The sequence below is a fragment of the Martes martes genome (assembly GCF_963455335.1).
Source record: "Martes martes genome assembly, chromosome: 2".
NCBI lineage: Eukaryota > Metazoa > Chordata > Mammalia > Carnivora > Mustelidae > Martes > Martes martes.
In genome coordinates this window covers 101,453,796-101,473,161 of record NC_137889.1, presented here as the reverse complement: position 1 = coordinate 101,473,161, position 19,366 = coordinate 101,453,796, and the positions used below count along the sequence as shown (strand labels likewise).

The 19,366-nt window shown below is 38.9% G+C and overlaps 1 protein-coding gene across 2 annotated transcripts in view; it reads left to right on the top strand.

Moving 5' to 3' along the window:
- Window positions 1-17,303, top strand: part of PPP3CA (protein phosphatase 3 catalytic subunit alpha) — a 316,051-nt gene extending 298,748 nt beyond the window's left edge. Inside the window, exons 11-14 of one of the 2 annotated variants that reach the window (XM_080796591.1) lie at window positions 1,766-1,850; window positions 8,390-8,487; window positions 11,513-11,542; window positions 14,700-17,303. In XM_080796591.1, coding sequence (XP_080652717.1) covers window positions 1,766-1,850; window positions 8,390-8,487; window positions 11,513-11,542; window positions 14,700-14,896 — 410 coding nt within the window. In that variant the 3' untranslated portion in view covers window positions 14,897-17,303. The remainder of the gene's footprint in view (window positions 1-1,765; window positions 1,851-8,389; window positions 8,488-11,512; window positions 11,543-14,699) is intronic. The other variant, XM_080796592.1, reaches the window with a different exon arrangement.
- Window positions 17,304-19,366: the final 2,063 nt, after the last annotated feature.

The following is a 19,366-nucleotide window of genomic DNA, read 5'->3' as shown; positions in this document are numbered from 1 at the left end:
TGGGAGATACCTGCCGTGCTGGGATTCCCACAAGGGAGAAAGAAATGGTCAAAAACATGGGCTGTGTTCAGGTTAGAGAGACAAGGGGAAGAAGCCAGCTCACTGGGATGCACCTTCTGGGGAACACCTCTGAGTGCGTGAGGTGGGCGTGCCCTCATAGCTCTTCTGGCCCATTCACCCCCTCAGGAGAAGGAAGTGGCCCATTATGTTTTCCTTTTCCTTTGGGGAGAGAAAAGCAGAGGTTTGGGTTTTGTTTTTGTTTTTATTTTTACCCCCTCCGGACAGTTCAAAATCATGTGTGTTGATGTGAGTTTTCTTTCTTATAGAAATGTTAGGGTGGTGATTAATTATTTGACTCTCATCAAACAATGAAAAGATTCTAAATCACATTCTTAAAAGCCTGTGAAGAACCTGAGGTGCCTGGGTGGCTCAGTTGGTTGGGCAACTGCCTTTGGCTCAGGTCATGATCCTGGATTCCTAGGATCGAGCCCTGAAATGGGTTCCCCACTCAGCGGGGAGTCTGCTTCTCCCTCTGATCCACTCCTCTCTCATGTGCTCTCTCTCATTCTCTCTCTCTCAAATAGGTAAATAAAAAGTCTTTTTAAAACTTAAAAAAAAAAAAAACTTGCTGAGAGAAAAAGCAGAACTCTTTCTATCCAAAAAGTTCAGAAAGCTTGTCCTTATCTCAAATTAAAAGACCAAATCTTGTACCAGTTAGCACTGGTGGGCTGCGATCTCTAAAAAATTAGCTGACTTAATAAATCGTTCATTTGGATTAAGAACATTTCTGATATTATCTGAAAGGAATATTTTGTTGTATTTCTATTGGTGGCAGTAGAACTAGAAAAACAATCTTGTGTTAACACTTCCTACAAAGTCCCATGTAATGTATAACAAGGCTATCTTAGCCCCTTTACCTTGGATTATAAAAATCTTAGAGAGATGTTTTTCTGTGATTTGCACTTCTCCAGACATGCTTTGGGAATTTAATAAAAAATGGAAATAGGTTCACTAAAGATCATATAGTATTATTTTTAAAACATGATAAAAATGTTTACAAGTAACAATAACCTGCATAGATTGATTTTTTTTTCATTTGGAAAATACAGTAAGTGGTAGAAGTTACTCAGACAGACCTGTGTATAACTTTTACATAAGTACTAAAATACAGACCGTGTCACCATCTCTCACTAAACCCAATGCAGTAGTTCTCCATTTTCCCATCTAGAATACGTGAACCAGCAGAAGATGGAAGAGTATCAAGTCCTAAAAGAAATGTTCTTATGGCCACTAAATGACATGCATGAGGTTTCAGGGAACTTAGGGAGTTAAGACTCCCTTCACTTCAAGGGAGAACTTTGGAAAAAGGAGTCTCCTAATAAAGTAGTCTTCTCAGCATGGAGTCCAGAAATGAGTAGAAAATCCTGGCGACTCACTTGATTCTTTTTGCCAATATCTACTCTCTCTGTAAAAACAAAAGAGAAGGATAGGAACCAACCTGGTCAGCTCCATGATTTTTCTCTTTACCCACCTCTCCTTGGAAATCTCGAAAGTTGCGCTTTGGCATTTTGGGGACCTCTCAAGAGCCACATCCAATTATTAATAGCCAGATGTATAGGTTTTTTAAATTAATTCTGAGATAAATCCACTGTTGGGGGAGGGAGGTGGTTTTGCTTACCGTAGTCGGTTATATATCTAAACTTGTAAAATAATTACAGTTAGATAAAAGGTCACTGACTACTTAACCCTCTCTTTTAAAATATAGGAGCAACAGCCGCGGCCCGGAAGGAGGTGATAAGAAACAAGATCCGAGCAATAGGCAAAATGGCCCGAGTGTTCTCAGTTCTCAGGTGGGATCGTTGTTCTGGTGTTTCTGTTTTGAATGTGATTATGTGTCTTTCGATAAACATTTTAATACTGTAATCTGATAATTTAAGTATTTTACTAGAAAATATTTGCTTTTTCTTTATTGTTTTTTTTTCTTTTAAATGGGATTGTTTGTTCCTCATTTTATTAGTCAAATTGAAATATTCTAAATTATTTCCTTAGAGAAAGCCTCTAATTTAGGCTATTTCACATTTTATCACTATTTCCTGCTGGACTTTAGAAAATTTATTTCACGATAGGTTGAACTTGTAGTGAAATAGGAAAGCTGTTATAATTCATTTTATATTTCATTTTGGTTCTGTAGTAAAAGATGAATTTATCAGGTGCATTTCACTAGATTTCTAGGAAATGAACATTAACCATTGAGTTTGTTCATGTGACTCTATTATTCTAATAAGTCATTGAGAGAAAAATAGTTACTTAATAGTTATTTAATGTTTCAATTCCCATGCAGTGGTTATTTTTTTAAATAGATCATGAACCATGTTATTATTAATCCTACATTGTAAAAATAAATGTTTTCTTGAAGAGAACTAACTGCACTTTATTTAAATTCTTTTATGTACTATTTGGTAAGACAAAGTGATATATTTCTCCTCAAAAAATTGCCTTGAAATATGGCATTATGTATATGTGAGGAGTATATGGTCAATTCACAATTCCTCATTAACAAGGATAAATAGGTATACCTTGCAAAACAGACCATTCCCATGTTGTATGATTCATAACCAAATTTTTGCCAAATTTTTATCTCAACTCTTCCTCCTGGAGTAGCTGCGTGGGCTCTCCTGATTTCTCCTCTTGCTGTTGCTAGTCTATTCCTGGTAGAGTCACTAAAGAATAACCAAATAGCTTGTTGGCAAAAGTGGGGAGCTGTGAAAAAGATGAAAGGCAATATCATCCTTTCTTAAAGACACCAAATCAAAGTCAATAATAGCTCCGTGCTGACCAGCCAGATCCTGAAGAGTCATGTTAAGGCTGAAAATAGGGCACTGTTGCTCCTTACAGCCTAATGAACGAGGCTGCCTGTGCACTAATGTTTTCTATTCCTGACTGAATTTCCAGGACTCACTCACTCATTCAGTAATAACTATACACGTAAAGCATTGATTACATACCATGAAGAGAAAAAGGCGGATAGCAAGTGGGACATGATGCACTTATTTTAGTGGATGGCCAAAAAAGAACTTTCTGAATAATAGCATTTGAGTAGGAAGTGTGGGGGTGACCTTCACGAAAACTCAGAGTTAAAAGTGTTTAAGACAAAGAGAATAGCAGGTGCAAAGATTCTTGGATGGAAACCAGGTCATCAGTTTTGAGGCCCGGGAAGGTCTGTGTGGCTGGAAGGATGTCTTGTGGGAACAAAAGACCACGTGAAGATCGGAAGTCCACCAGGACCTCTGCAGAATCACTTGCTTGTTTATCATACCTCACATTTACTGACTTTTTTTTCTTGATTTTTTTTTCTATCTGAATTCTCTTGATTTTTTTTTTCTCTATCTGACGTCTCTGTGGGAAGAAGTAAAAACAGTTCCAAAATTTCCAAGTGAAAGTGTATTTAAGGAAAAAAGGAAAGCCTTTCTTAGTATAAAAACTTGTTTCCATCCATGTTAGTTTTCAAAGCATATGAAGGTGGTAAAGGCAATGCTATAGAGTCATAGGTAGGTCTCAAAATTGGAAAGTCCTTCTAGTCAGTCCCCTGCCCACAGGTCTATAAGATGGAATTATTCCCAGCTGAGAAATGGTCTCTTCACACCCAGCGATGGTCAGTGACTTGACAGAGATTGCATACATTGATGGAAAATAAAAACAAGATATATTGTATTGCAGAATGCAGGGGGTGTGTAGCCTGAGAAAAGAAGGTGAAGGTTATCAAGGAATGACTGAATGTTAGATGTGTACAGTATACTGAGTCAGGTACAGTAAATACCAAGTCAGAATGACAGACGTGTGGACGTGAAACTAATACAAGACAATGAAATGCGTGCTAAATACATGAAGAGATGCTCTTCTGCGGACGAGGATGGGGCTCCACAGAGTTCTGTTTCCTGCAAAACAGAAAACAAGAAACAATGTTCCTCAAGAGGTTGACATAGGAGGAACGCTGTGAAGGATAGGTAGGATTCCTTTAGGTGGTGAATTGTGGAACAGGCATGTTTGGGAGCTAAGAAGTCATCAAGCACACAGTCACATGGTCCTAAGGGCAGTGCTTTAAGAGCCCTCTTGCTAAGTGCCAGGTGCCCTGTCTTGTGGTGTATGCATTTGACAGTAATCCGCACAGCAGACTTGCAAGGGAAGCAGTGTGTCCAAACTCAGTGTGCAGCACTAGTGAGTGCCTGGAACACTGTGGTCAGCGAATTCTAAGTATTCAAAAGAGCGGAGTCTTAAGACATGAGGGTAAGTGAGGAATCTAGGGAAAAGTGAAGCTGAAGATGTATTTAAGTCCAGATCCTTGACAGCCTTGAAGAGCATGGTCATGGTAAAATATCAAATTTTTGCATGGAGCGGGGACAGTCATAGGATGTTTTTAATAGGATAAGAGGCATGCTCTAACCCATGTTTAGATATTATATGTTAGTGGCAGTGTGAAGACTGGACAACAAGATGACTTACTGATGTCAGGGAGGATGTTTTGGAAACGATTGAATTTATCTAAGCAAATTAGGCTATGGGGGAAACATACAAAGGAAGAGATGAAAAGAATTTGTGAAGCTGGAAATTTTTAAACGTAATGAATGAATGTGAATGGTTGTATACATTTGTCAGGTATAACTGTCTGCCATATCCCTTACATTGTGATAATTTGCCACATTATAAGGGAATCAGAACACTGTCTTTCAGCAGCCTTGGCAGGGAAGGTGCAGGCATGTTGCCTAAGATCCACCAATCAAATGAATGCACAGAAAACTTGTGTTTTGAAATGAGCATCGTGAGGAGGCAGGAAGCGGGGAAGGTGATTTCTCTCTCAGCTGTGAAACCTGAGAGGACAGCAAAAGAACTACTTTCTCAGAATGTTGACAGCATTAGCATGAGCTTAGGTGTTGGCTCTGAACAGTGGTGGCACCAGATTCCACAGCATGGATGGACACCCGTGCTCTTCTGGGCTGCAGACTCTCTGGGTCTGTGAGCTCTCTCAGATCCTTTAGTGCATCTCTCTGCTGTCAGAATCAGCCAGAACAGGTTCTGTCATTTGCTCCAAGAATTCTGACCTATGCAAGTGGCAATGAGGGAGAGGAAATGTTCTAATAATATTCCATAGAGATTCTAGCCTCTATAATGGGTAGGGTGATAGTGCTGTTATCTAAGGAAGAGGAAGTATTTCTCCACTTAAATACCTAACAGGTATTTTGGGGGAGGATTATGATAAATTGATTTGGGCATATTTTTCCTCTGGGATGCCGGTGGAGTATTCATTCATAGATGGACAGGAATTCTACCCTGGAGCTTTAGAGAGAGACTAAGGTAGGAAATGTTGTCATGAGAGGGGACACAAGACTAAAGTAGCCTAAGTGGATGATCTCGCTATGAAAGAAAGTAGACATAGGAGAAAAAGAAAAGAATCCTCTAGAACAGTGCTTTGTAGTGGAAATATGATGTGAGCCACATCTGTAGGTTGACATTTTCTAGAAGTCCCAATAAAGGAGTAGAAAGAAACGGGTGACATTAATTTTAAGACTTTTATTTAACACATATGTTGAGAATTTTACCCTTCAATGTGTAGTCAGTATAAAGCTTCCGAAGGAGATGTCTTACATTCTTATTTTTGTATTACACGTATGAAACCTGGTGAGCATTTCATACCGACAGCACATCTCAAGTCAGGTTTCAAGTGGATAAGAGCCACACGTGGCTAGAAGCTTCCATTTTAGAAAGCACAGTGTGGAGCCAGAGGAAAAAGATCATCCAAGGGACGGAGAAGGGGAGGCCAGAGGAGGAGGAGAACTAGGGAAGAAAGTGATTGAGACCTCTGCAAAGAGTCTTTCCAGAAGCGGGCGTGGTCATCAGTGGGCTGTAGAGCCAAGGTGTGTGAGGGAGGACTCAGTGGATGTGGTTGGAATTGAGGAATGGGGAAGCTGCCAGAAACTATGAGTGCTTGGGTTTCGTGTGCAGCGGGAGCAACAATCAGAATATAGGGAGATGAGGAATATCGTTGAGTGCAAAAGGGAAAAGAAGGAAGGAAGCCTGATTTCGAATATGAATGCAAAAAAGAAGATATGTTCCTTTCTTTAGAGGGACTCCCAATTCCAAATCCACATATTAGCACTTAAGATGATTTCTTCTTTGTGTGACCTCTACTGGTTTGACAGCAGAAGCCTGGAAAGGTTACAGTACTGTCTGAGGGCAAACGATGATTAATGACCATCTCAAACCTAACATTTTTAAGTCAACTATAGTAAAGGATATAGAAATCTCACATGTGGATAACACCACCATTCTTTTTTCCTTTTACTCATTCTTTTAGTAAATGTGTTTTGAATGTGGACTATATACCAGGTGCTTTCCTGTCTGGATACTTAAAAGAACAACAGAATAAATAAACTGTATAGTTTTTCAGGGGTAATAAGTGCTTTGTAGAAAAAATAAAATCAGCAAGGGGAGATGGGCAGTATATAAACAGCCTTCTAAAGGAAGTCCTCACTTAGAGGGCTATACTTGAGCAGAAATTCAAAGGCAGAGAGGTAGTGAGCCACACAGATACTGGAGGGAGAGTGTGCCAAACAAGGGTTGAGCCCTGAGGTGAGGTGTGCCGGATGTGTTGGAGGGGCACTAAGGGGAATGTGCGCTGGTAGGAAATGGAGTAGGACAGATGGGTGAGGTTAGGAGAGCGTGGGTTGGGAGCTGGTTTTCAAAGGCTGTGGTCAAACCTAAAGATGTTGCTTTTCACCCTTAATGAGAGGAGAAGCCTTTGCAGAGCTTTGTATAGGGAAGTGGTAGGATCTGCATATGTATTAAAAGGCCCAGCCTGTTTGCTACACTGAGAATAGACAGAGATGGAGGCAGAGAGTGTGATGAGGATAGAGCAGGAAGACCAGTAGAGAAGCTGCTGGAAAAATCCAGGCAAGCGATGCTGGTGGAAAGCAAAAGAAGTCAGCCGCTAAAAGCTGTGCGTTGTATGATTCCGCCTCTATGAAATATCTAGAAGAAGCAAATGTACAGAAAGTAGATTAGTGGTTATATAAGGGTGAAAGAAATGGAGAGCCACTCTAATGGACACAGATTTTCTTTTGGGAGCAATGAAAATACTTTAAAATTGATTAAAGTGATTGTTTCACAATTTTGTGAATGCACTAAAAAAAATTGATTAAATCACATACTTTAAATGGATGAATTATATGGGATGTTGCTTCTACTCCACAAAACTGTTTTAAAAAGGAAGTGGTAGGATTGTGAGAGTGGCAAGATGCTGGAAATATTTTGATGGTAGAGCCCTCAAGGTTTGCCAGCTGAGATGCGAGGAGGTGGAGAGAGAGAGAGGACGGGAGTGAAGGGGTCATTCTTGAGGCTTAACGAAAAGATGAAGTTGCAAAAAGTTTGTGGAAGTAGCTGGTTTTGGGGGATCGTTTAAGAATTCTGTTTGGGTCATGTTAGATAGCTTCATAAAAACGTGGCTTTGATAGTTCTACATATAGTAGATGTTATATATCCATATATTTGTATTATAAACACTTTCTGATTATGTAGAATTACAGCATTAGCTACATGGAAAGAGATGAGAGTATTCTTATTTCATGGTTATTTAATCATGATGATTTATTAATAAATCAAAGTGATTAATAGTTCTGTGACTAATAAATAACATTGAAATGGTGATGTGCAGAAGATGTAAGACAGTCATCACAATGAGTAATACAATAAAGTTCTATTAGCAAATCAGTGGGGGAAAACACTGCTGAAAAGGTGGGAAATGTTACCAGTGGCTTTCCTGGCTGGTTGTCATTATTTGTCTACTTACCATGTGATGTCAATTACTTAATAGTGCATTGAATGTAATTTCTAGTTCCCTAATCTATAAACCAGAGAGGTTTTTTTTTTTGGGGGGGGGGGTTGTTTTGTTTTGTTTTGTTTTGTTTTTAATCTCTCATCTATACTCTGGGTTTCTCTCCTGAGGGAAGTAAGTTCCACTCATTTCTGCTGAGCCTTGGCTGGAAAACTTACATCAGCACTCTCCAGGGCTCATTTTCAACATATTTATGGGTGTCACGGTGGCTGTCCAGCAAACACCGTATGGCAATGCCTGCTTACAAAATGTGAATTGTTTTCTGTATCTTCGGGACTCCGAAGAGGCTGAGCCTGCGCCAGTGTATAATCGTAAACTAGCACGGCAGCTGTCCATCGAGGTGGCATGACTTCAGTAGGAATGTATAAAAACGCAGTATGTTTGAAATAAAGTAAAATCCAGAGGGCCTAGGTGGAGGGAAATGTGAGTTCTACTATGCATTTTCCCCCTTTCTTTTGAAAGAAAATCAAAGTTAACGTCCTCTCTCCCCTTGTGCCTTTGCAGAGAAGAGAGCGAGAGTGTGCTGACGCTGAAAGGCTTGACCCCCACGGGCATGCTCCCCAGCGGAGTGCTTTCTGGAGGGAAGCAGACACTGCAGAGCGGTAAGCAGCCCCAGGGGTGCGGGTGTGTGGGGGACAGCTCAGGCCGCGGGGTCATGAGAGCCCCGAATTATTCACCCCCGTCAGCGCGGCCTTGGTCTTCAGACCTTCTCAGCGGGAAGAAGGGCTGAAACCCCGCAGCAGTCGGACCAGTCCTGTCCGACAGAATAGCTTCCTCGTCGTCCCTGGACCGCGGTCTTCGCCCATCCACCGCCCACCCCGCCACCCGCCACGTACACACAACAGTCACCACACCTGCAGGCTGGGGACAGCCCACTTAGGTTGGCCACATGCAGGACGGCTTTGACAGCTTTGAGTCATTCCGCTGCTAAAAATAACTTTTTTTTTTATAAATAACGTTTCTGCTAAATGTTCTGGCTATCTATTTGACTGAAAAAATAAACACACGCGTAAATACACGTCCAGAGGCCTAGATTATAGTGGAGAATGGAAGGACCTCAAAAGGGTGACTTCGTTATCTCCTTGAACAGAAGTTGGGAGTCATGTGTCTTTGATTTCTCTATCCAAGACAGAGGAGACTGAGAAGAACCACATTTTATTTTTGAAAAAGAATGAAAACATTTCTTTTAAGATAGAGATAAAGATTTTTTTTTTTTCCAATTAAAATGTGTAGCTTTCTGGACGAGTGCTGTCTAGAGAACTTTTTGTGATGATGGAAATTTCTGTGTTGGTCCAGAGGCCACTGGCTACGGAGCACTTGAAATACAGCTCCTACAACGGAGACACCAAAACGGGATTTTTTTATTTTAGCTAATTTGTATTAATTTGCTTTAAATAGCCACAGGTGACTAATGGCTACCACACCAGACAAAACAGCACTGCATACTCTTTTACGTTTGTGAATTTTGTCTTGCTGTTTTAACTATCATTATGTACTATCATTATAATTAGAGTCCAATTTTAATAATACATGATGAAAATTTGCTATTAAATTATACTTTAAGTGAATGAGTAAAAATCAATAAAACAAAAATCCACTATAACATTTTAAAAACTAATGTCAGCCTCTTGCTTATTTTCCCTTATCTTTCCCTGAATCTTTTTTTGTGGGTTTTTTTTTTCCCTATCTCTATCCTTCAATCTAGAAGATTCAAGTATTCCTATAGTTACATGATTTAGACACACCTCTTCTACGTAGAGAATCATGCTCAGCATCACGATAATTTTCTTTATTTTCATGTGAGTTTATTCCAAAATCAGTGTCTCTGGTTTCCAGAAAAAGACACAAATTTGTAAATGAAGATAGGAAAAGGCATAGAGGTAAATTTACCCTTGAATTTGTAACTAAAAATTATCCTAATAACTTTAAAAAAACAAAAATTTCTCCCACCAAAATAAACATGTTCTCTAAAAAAATTGGCATAAATGGATCATTTGTATGCACAAAATACACGACTATCTAAATGACTGAAATATGCATAGTTTCTGATAAGCACATTTTAAGGTACAGCGGGTGTATTATCAGAGACTATGGGCCACATTTGCTTTGGAAGAAAACATTTAATAATGGGCAGTGCATATTTCTGATACGTTGGTGCTGGTGTGGTTCCAGATTTTTGGTTTACCTTTGAACTTAAGTTATTTAAGTTCTTAAAATTCTTTGTTTTGTTACTAGATTTTCACCTGTATTTTAACTTAGGTTATTCAGTTTCCTTTTCTGTTACTTTATGTTGAATCCATTGGTTTGTGTTTTCCTGTGTTGAACTCTCACACGTGCAAACACATCCACATATAACAGACATTAAGGCTAGAACCTCGTTAGTCCTGAGAACTTGAAAACCCCATATATATTTTAAACCACATCCATTGAAACAATTTCAAAATCCACTGTCTGGATTTCAAATTATCAGAAAGAGGAAACTGCTTAAAGCTTTACTGTTTAGCTTTTCCCCATAGTGGTAAATATTTTACATTTTTATCAGAAGGCATTTAGAATGCACTGTAAGGAAATGATAGTGTACGTTTGGCAGTTGCTCTAGTTTTAAAACCTTAAATTATAAGAAATATGCAAATTCAAGGGAAGGGGTAGAATTTTATTATTAAACATTTTGGAGTTACTGAGAAGTTTTACATTTTAGCCCTTCATTAGGGAGATAGCAGCTGGCCTTAATAACGTGGAAAGACTCATACACCTGTATTAGTGAGAATATAGACCCTAACCTTATTGTAAAAATTGCTGAGAAAGCAGTGGGCTTTTAAAGTGTTGCCTTGGAAATATGCTGAGGTTTCAGTACTGTCTCTTCTTTAAAATGCTGATAGAATTATTACTGCAACTGACATGTTACCACTTGATGGTAGCATTTCAAGAATCTCCTTTCCATGAATGGTATTCCAGTAAGGAGAACTGACTTTAAATTGGGTCGCCCGGCAGAGGAAGTCCAGACATGCGTACCATTGCCCACCTTTTCTCCCTCTCTCTCACCACTCCAGACAAGCTCTGTGTTTGTCTTTAAAGGACTAGCAACTCAGACACCTTGATTTTATTCTTCCTCCAGATTCGCACACACATACACACACTCCACTTCCCCACTGTGCTAGGAATCGCACCATTTAATGTTAAATAGTGTGAATTATCCCACTGATATTATGACACTCCTTCGAGGTCTGCCGTTTTGTCTGGCATTTTCAAATCTTAAGTCGCCAAGCACAGAAGTGGATTTTGTATACTCTCTGTGTCCGACTAAGCTTGACCTAGTCTCTTACTGATTCAATCTAAATAAAAGAAAAATGTCTTGTTTTTCAAAAGGGTTGACCGTTTGTCATTTATTTCATGAACAAAAACCAGTTCACTCAGATAGGTGTATCCAGCTCATAAAATAAACTTCTCATTTTTGTTGTGTTTTTTCCTTTCTTTTTACCATTTCTGTTTTGTTGTGTGTACCAGAATCCAGCACTTACAGGGACATTAATTCTCTGAGCTCCCTTGATCGTCACTGATTTGTTCTTAGAGTTAAAAATCCTCTGCTCATTTTTCTCATTCATTTTGCACCCCCTTTCTTCTCTTCAGCTACTGTTGAGGCTATTGAGGCTGATGAAGGTAAATTGGCCAGTCCCCTTTCTGTTGTACCTGCAACAGATAAGGGCTCTGCTGGGTGTATTCATTTTTTTTATTTATTTTTTATTTTTTTGCTGTAGCTTGTACAGAGTGTGTGGGTGTTGGGCTAACAGTTGTGGCTCAGTATTAACCAAAATGTTCTTGCTTTAAAGGGGAAAATGTCCTTTTATGGTTTGTTTGTTTGTTTTTTTTTCCCTTAAAGCTATGTTTGACTTTGTACACAACGAACCCAGTATAGTCACAGAAAACCAAAGGATTATATATCTTGAAATCTTGAACGATGTGGGGTGGGGGTTATGGCAGCTGTTTTGACAAATATCTCATAAAATAATATTCTTTGAGCTGAACCATGTCCCTCCCTCAAATCATTTTCAGTCAGCACTGAAGAGAAGAGAAGAAAAATAGCTTTATTAAATCTAGTCTTCAGAAGTTTCTAGCCAAAAATAAGTGTTCGTTTGAATAGTGCTTTGTTGTAGTTCAACATTAATTTATGTCTCTAAAAAATATTCCAGTATGAGACAGTGTATGAGATAAACTGTGTATGAGATAAACAGTTCTGCTAGTCTTACAAATTTTAACCTATTGGTATTTGCAAGACAGTTAGCACCATTAAGATATTATAAAGAGTTCAAAAATCCCCAGTGGCTGTGGCAGTGGCCGTGACAAGAACAGTGACTATCCAGTCCTCACTCAATTGATGGTTCACTGAGTGTCTGTTTGGTGCTGGGCACTGTGCTAAGGCGCAGTACAGAAGATCAAGAATTGTACCTCCCCCACTGTGGCCTAGCATGGTGAAAGGACAACAGCGTTGGTCCTCTAGAAATTACTTTCAAATCAAGTGCTTGAACAATATAGTCAAGAGAGGACTGCCTATCAAAATAGTTTTTAATATTATCCATACCACACCCTCTGGAAATTTTAAAAAGAATAATATGAAGTTCCCCTTTAAAACAAAATTCTTCAGTTGTATTTTGTTCTTGCAAGATCACTTTTTTTATTTTTTCCCAAAATTGTGTGCATATGGTCCTTTGATACGATGTAAAAAGTGCCACTTTAGACTGTCGAATTTGCATATGATTTGGTTATGGTAGGGGAAATGATAGCACTGTAAGAGAAAATACAACTGCTTCCTAAATAGCAGTGAATAAACTGCTATTTATGTGGGAATTCTCTATTCCTCTTGGCAAATTCTAATCTGCAGTGTGCATTCTTGTTGATAGTTTGGCTGTTTTCTGTGGTTTCTGTGACTCTGTGTTGTGTTCAGTATACTACCAATGTAAATTGCTAATACCCATTGTCTGACCAGCAACTACAGCAGAGCACATTCTTCCAGACCAGGGTTAGAGATTTGATTAGAGATGGAGCCCCATTCGGGACATATCCATTGTTCCAGCTAGAGTTTGAATTTCTGCGCTCTCACCCTATTGGCTTTTAAAACCCTGAGATGCCTCTTTTACCATTTAAATAATAAAATTGCTTCACAAATTATCATGTTGACAAACTTCTGTATTAATTCGTTATGATGAAATGATATTCACAGTGGTTTAGAAAAAGAATAGAATACCACTTTGTGCCATTATTTTGTCCCTCAAAATAATTGAGTGTTCAGGGTGGGTGCTCCTTAGACAGCTCTGTTATTTTGCAATTTATTACCAAATTAGAGAAGAATTAAGAAGCTTTGCTTTGGGCCTTGGTCTTTCCTCATTTCCCCATCTCCTTCCTCTCACAGTTGACTAATCACCATTTTGCTGACCTTTAAAATGCAGAGGGGTAACAAACTATTTCTCATTCTTTCATGAGTTTGGAAGCAATGGTGTAGCGCTTTTGAGAATTTCATCCATGCTAGTGAAAGGCACTACACATTTGTGTAGGACTGGCTGGCAAAGTTTCAGTTGAAACTGCTTTCCTCCCCCCCCCCCCATAAGGTGGGCAGGATAAAGGTACTGCAAAAGTGACCCCGATCAGCCAAGGAGATGTAGCCCAATTCAGCTCTGGTGATTGGCCCCTCAGTATCTGGCTTGCACATCACAGGAAGTAAAGCAAACTGATGTCATTGGTTCCCTGTACGTACCTTGTTTTCAGCTCACTGGTTGGTGCGCCCACTGAAGAAGTCTATTAAGCTTCTTGCACAAATGTCTGATCTATCTCCGCGGCATACTAAGGGTTAATGAAAAAAATCAAATATCCATATGCCCCCTTGAGAATGCCATGTTTTCACTGAATAGGGCCCAAACCAATCCTGTAATTTTTGCTGAAAGTTGTGAAAGGCATTTTCTCCTTATTCGTAAAGCATCACTTACATCTGCCTTGATCTACGAGGAAAGGGTTTTGCTTTGATTTAGGCAGTAATGGATACCAGATGAACATCAGTTTGACCTGTTTTGCGCTGAAGGGTGGACTACGTTTTTCTACTTAGTGATCTGATCTTGATTTTTCTGAGTTTCTCTTACCTTGTCACCCACTCCATATGCTTCCAAAGTTGAGTTAGAGAAACGGGAGTTTGTAATTTCTCTTTTTTCTTCACGCAGCTGTTGAGTTGTTTGCCAAGAAAGCCTTTCTGGGATTCTGAGATGGCATGGAAATGCCCCTAAAGTTAATTCCTTTTAGAGCTTCTTTTAGCTTCTGCTCTAAAGCTCTCTACTAGACTTCTAGGCATAGCTTGCCTGACTGTACTGAATTTGCCATTACTAGTACAGTGGAAGAGCCAAAGGAAGCCTATGTTATGGTCTGTCTAGGTTAGGGTGTCTGACACAGTAACTGTGCTAATGATGTGGCCAGTTGATGCTATCTGGATACCTGTCCCTGGTAGCAACTTTCCTCTTGACATATCCACTTTGGATTTCATTGATATAAACTCTTACGAAGAACCAGAGCAATGTTTACATCTTACTAACTTGAAGAGGACATTTTGGTTGGCAAGAGACATTGGCTGTTTTCAAACTTTTTGGTTATCTTCGGGTATGGTAAGGAGTCTGTTGTGTTGTGTTCAGGTCCCGTCATTCTGTTCTCTACTAAAGGATTCCCTCACTCACTGCGAAATCTCTAACCTCACCTGATGCAACAGCTGTGCCCTTTGTTTTCCTCTGGCTAACCTAATTTTTCTTTCTTTTTTTTTTTTTTTTAATGATTTTCTGTCTAGCTATCAAAGGATTTTCACCACAACATAAGATCACTAGCTTCGAGGAGGCCAAGGGCTTAGACCGAATTAATGAGAGGATGCCACCTCGCAGAGATGCCATGCCCTCTGACGCCAACCTTAACTCCATCAACAAGGCTCTCGCCTCAGAGACTAACGGCACGGACAGCAATGGCAGTAATAGCAGCAATATCCAGTGACCACTTCCTGTTCACTTTTTTTTTTTTTTTTTGAGCTGCAGGGCATGATGGGGATTGCTGCATATCAGCAGTTGGATGTTCTTGCCTCTGATGGTAGCTTATTTGCTCTGGGGGCCAGGAATTGGATTCAGTTTACACTATCGTTAAAAAAGAGGGATAGAGATAATAAACTATATTTTGGTGGGGGTGGTGATTAAACACCTCTTTTGGGTATGCCTTTTAAAAATGCTTATAGAAAAAAATTAGAAAGAAAGCTAATGCTAGTATATACTGCAATGTTAGGGGAATGAACATGTTTTCCTACTGCAATGGGGACTTCTAGATAGGTTAATGAAAGGTCTTTTATTATGTTACTGGACACGAAAACTTTGTCTAATTTCTTACTCTATTGTACGTTTACAGTCGCAGCACTAAAAATGGATGACATCAAACATTTTTAACAAAATGATGTACAAACTAAATAAGGACTATTTATTGATAATGTTTTGCTACTCTTGTCAGACAATGGCTATAAAATGAATTAGGCAGTCTTAAAAAAAAAAAAAACAGAAAAAGAAAAAAAAAGAATGTTGCAAATTTGTTAAAATGCCAAAAAGGACAGTTTAATTTTGTACAGATTATGCTTACCTCAGGTTTCTTTAGTGTGCTTGAATGCCCTTCTTTCCATATAACACTTATCTTATTAATTTAGCAATGAGTATCTTTTCTTTTCTTTAAGTTTAAAAAAAACTGGAATAATTACATCTATCTTTTTTTGCTGTTTATATTTAGGGTTTTTTTGTTGATAAATCAAGTCTTGGTTGTGGCTTGCTGAATTAAATATTTATGAGTGGTGCATTTTTAAGTATAGTGAACAAGACACCATATTAAGTACAGTGATAAAGCATCTATATTCTGTAAAAAAAAAAATCTGCCTATGCATGTTTTTTAAGAAAAAAAAAATGGCTGTATCGGCCTGTATGAGACTGTAACGCGCTTAGTGGTCTGACATATACTGGAAATGTATGTATACTGGCGTACTTTATATTCTCTAAAATGCTTAATGCCTTTGAAATTTTGTAATCAAAAAAGCTTTGACAAAATCTAAAGGGGAGAGTATTCTTAAAAGTTTTTAACATAAGCTTGTCAGTGCACATATAGACGGTTAGCATGTTTAGCAAACCTTGTGAAATTTAAATAAGTTTGTAGTTACATGTGAAACTCTAAATGCATGGTAACTGTTAATGTCATAACAGTTTAGTTATTTTGTTCTGTTCTGTCATGTGCCACAAAATATGTACTTTTTTCACTTTTTTCCCTTTGTATATCAGTTACGGGTTACAACTGGTTCATTCTGAAACAACAACAAAAGTCCATTCATATTTTTTAACAATTGTATAAGTGCCCAAGTAATTCACTACAGCCTAAAGCCTTGCCTTTGTAATTTGACTTCTGAAATGTTGGCAATCAAAGCATGCACTTGTAACAATGACAAAGAAAAAGCATTTTATATTACTACTCAATAAAATGTGCATGAACTTAAAGAACTCTCATCCTTTCACTGAGTCTGCTGAAGGGATTTCTGTGCACAACCACCATGCTGTCTTCGAGGTGCTGGGCCCACCACCGCACATCACAGATTTACTTATTTAACAGGCTTCCTTCCCCTAGGGCCTGGTGATCTGAGGTGTGGTGCCTACTTCCGCTGGAAGAATCTTGGTGGCTTTGTGTCTCAAATCAGCAAGAGAAATATATTTAAAGAGCAAATGCCATCTTCTGGCTCCCTCAAATGTGGGAGTCAGTTAAGAAACCAGAGCATTCCTTTTTATTGAAAAAAAAAATTTGTTATCAGGTTGTTTCAGTTGTATTGGATGCCCTATCTGCTCAAGCAAAAAGAACTAAGCTACTAAGTGCATTTTCATCACGGAAGAGAGTTGCATTTGTACTGATATGAAATTTGTATATGGCGCTCCGGCTCATATCTCATCACCTGAAGATTTAAGATACACCAAATTGCAGTTTGTTTCTAACATTGTTCATTTTCAGTGCACTTTGTTTTATGTAATAAAGTATGCCTGTTATATCAAATAATAAGAATATGGCAATTAGTGATATAGTGTACCAAAACAAAGATGTTCTAGATATATTCCCTGGCAAAGACTATCCCAAATTTATTTTCATGAATACAAACATTTTTCCCCCCATGGATATTTTTCCACCTTTAAAAAATGATGTCCAAGGAAAATATTTAGATGCAACTTATTAGAATGATGTGGAAGAAATGGTAATGCTTGATACCAAGGTGTTTCTTTTCATTCTTATAACTGCGGAGAAAATATCCTGACCAAAAAAATTTCATTTTTGGGGATTCCTTTCTTTTACAAATTGTGCTGAGGCAACTGTGGCTTAGAAATAAACATTTGACATTAAAATAAGCAATTGATGTGAGTATGGTTTGGTCTGTCCGGTCAGTAGTTAGGAAAGTAATACTGTATGTTTTTGCATGATTATTCAGTCTATCAAGGAAATCAACGTAGAACTGAAGTTATTTCTCCAAAAGGGATAATACCACCAGATCACCAGTTACTAGAGCTTTCTCCTTCACTTTTAAAGAAACTGTTGAATTCTTGAATTATTTATGCCAGTGAACCTTTGGCTATACACACAAACACCCACATGCCTGCGTGCATGTGCACACACACACACACACACACACCCAGAAACAGCCTTCTGTCCCCTCCTTCACCCACCCGTAAAGTGATTTACCTCCTGAGAGGTCAGAATCCATGCTGAGTGGTCATCTAGCTTTTTAAGAAATCAGAGCTAGATTTGATCAACCCTCAGTTAGCAATGGTATCTTTCTTATCCAAAGTACCCTCTGCTTCTACTCTAAAAATATTTTTGAAGAAAAAAAAGAAAAATCTTCAGACACTAAACTTGTATGATGAGGGGAGCAAAGTGGAGTGGTAGGGGACATCTCTGCACGTCGACAATGGCATGCCTTAGCCTAGAGCATCAAAGTGGAAGCATCTGGTCATGTCAGGCCAGAACGCATGATGGTGGTACTAAAGCCCCCCACCCAGAGTGCTCTTTTCCTGAAACATTTTTTCCTCCTACCCCACCACGTTCATGTGAAGTATTAACTGAAAAGTACACATCCATCTTTCTGCCTGAAAACTAGGGCCCCAACATGAAGTCAGCATCACAGGTGGAACTTTGGGAATGGCCTTCTTAAAATGTCTGACACTTCCTTGACTACTTCATGTCCCAGTCACTGGATCCCTCTTGTCACATTCAGTTAAGAAGCAGGGACCTTTCAGTTTGCCCTGGTTGAGTGCCTGCGTTGTTCAAGACTGGAAGCCCCTGGAGTTGAACAAATCTGAGATCCCCAAATTAAAGATAGGTCCATTTACCTTGATATGTGGCTTTCCAGTTAATCCATTCAACAAACATTGAGCCTCTGCTATGTTCTCTCGCTCTTCTTCTAGGTTCTTATTTTACACACACACACACACACACACACACACACACACACACACACAAAAAGTGGCAATCATAACAACATAAAGGTTTTCACTATGATGTTTAATGTTTACGTAGTGAGTTAATGTCTGGCTTAACATTGCTTTTTAATGCCATTTGTACTCTGTTTCATGGATATTCCTTTTCAGTATATTTTATGGTAATGTTAACCAGAAAAGCCCCATCAGGACCTTTCATGATAAATTCACTTTTTTATAAATGCATATATAGTAATGAAAGGCAAGAAGTTGGGAAAGAAATGTTGGACCTATGAACACATTTTCAAGAGGCAACACTGACAAATTGGAATGCATGTAGGAGAGTGGAAACCCAGCAGGGAAGGAGAGTTGTTTTAAACAAAGATTGAAGAAACTTAAAAGGTGAACAGAAGTTGACATGGTAGCTATATTATTGAGTTGGTTATTCCAAAAAACCTTGCTTAAATCAGAAAACACAAGCTTATTGTACAGTAAAGGTAGTTAATAAATGACCCTGTTTAACAGAGAGTAAACTACAGGAGAATGTGGGTGCCCCCCCTTCCCTGGAAATGTTAAAATCTAATCAGAGTTGATTCAGTGCCCTAAGCATCTCCTGAAGGATGCTGCGTGGAGGGAGCTATACTAGACATACCTGAATGGGTTCTCCTCAAAGAAAACATCAAAGTTACCCTTCAACAGTAGGATCCTAAATATCCATTCAATCATTCAGTTTTCTGAAGGCGTAGAACTCTGATTTGCAGACTGTTCCCTGCGATCCCCTTTACAGGAATACTGCCATGGGGCTGAGCGTCCTAAATCAACCAAAGCAGCCCTTTTATCTATTTTGCATATTGAGCTCCTATATAAACTGTCAGCTGACAAGTGTATCCCCTAGATTAGCAAAGCGTGAAACTGTTGTAGGAATTAGCTCAGAGCAAAGTCCCCTTAAACTCCAGCCATAAGTCATACTTGTCAAGTTATATTTTGAAGT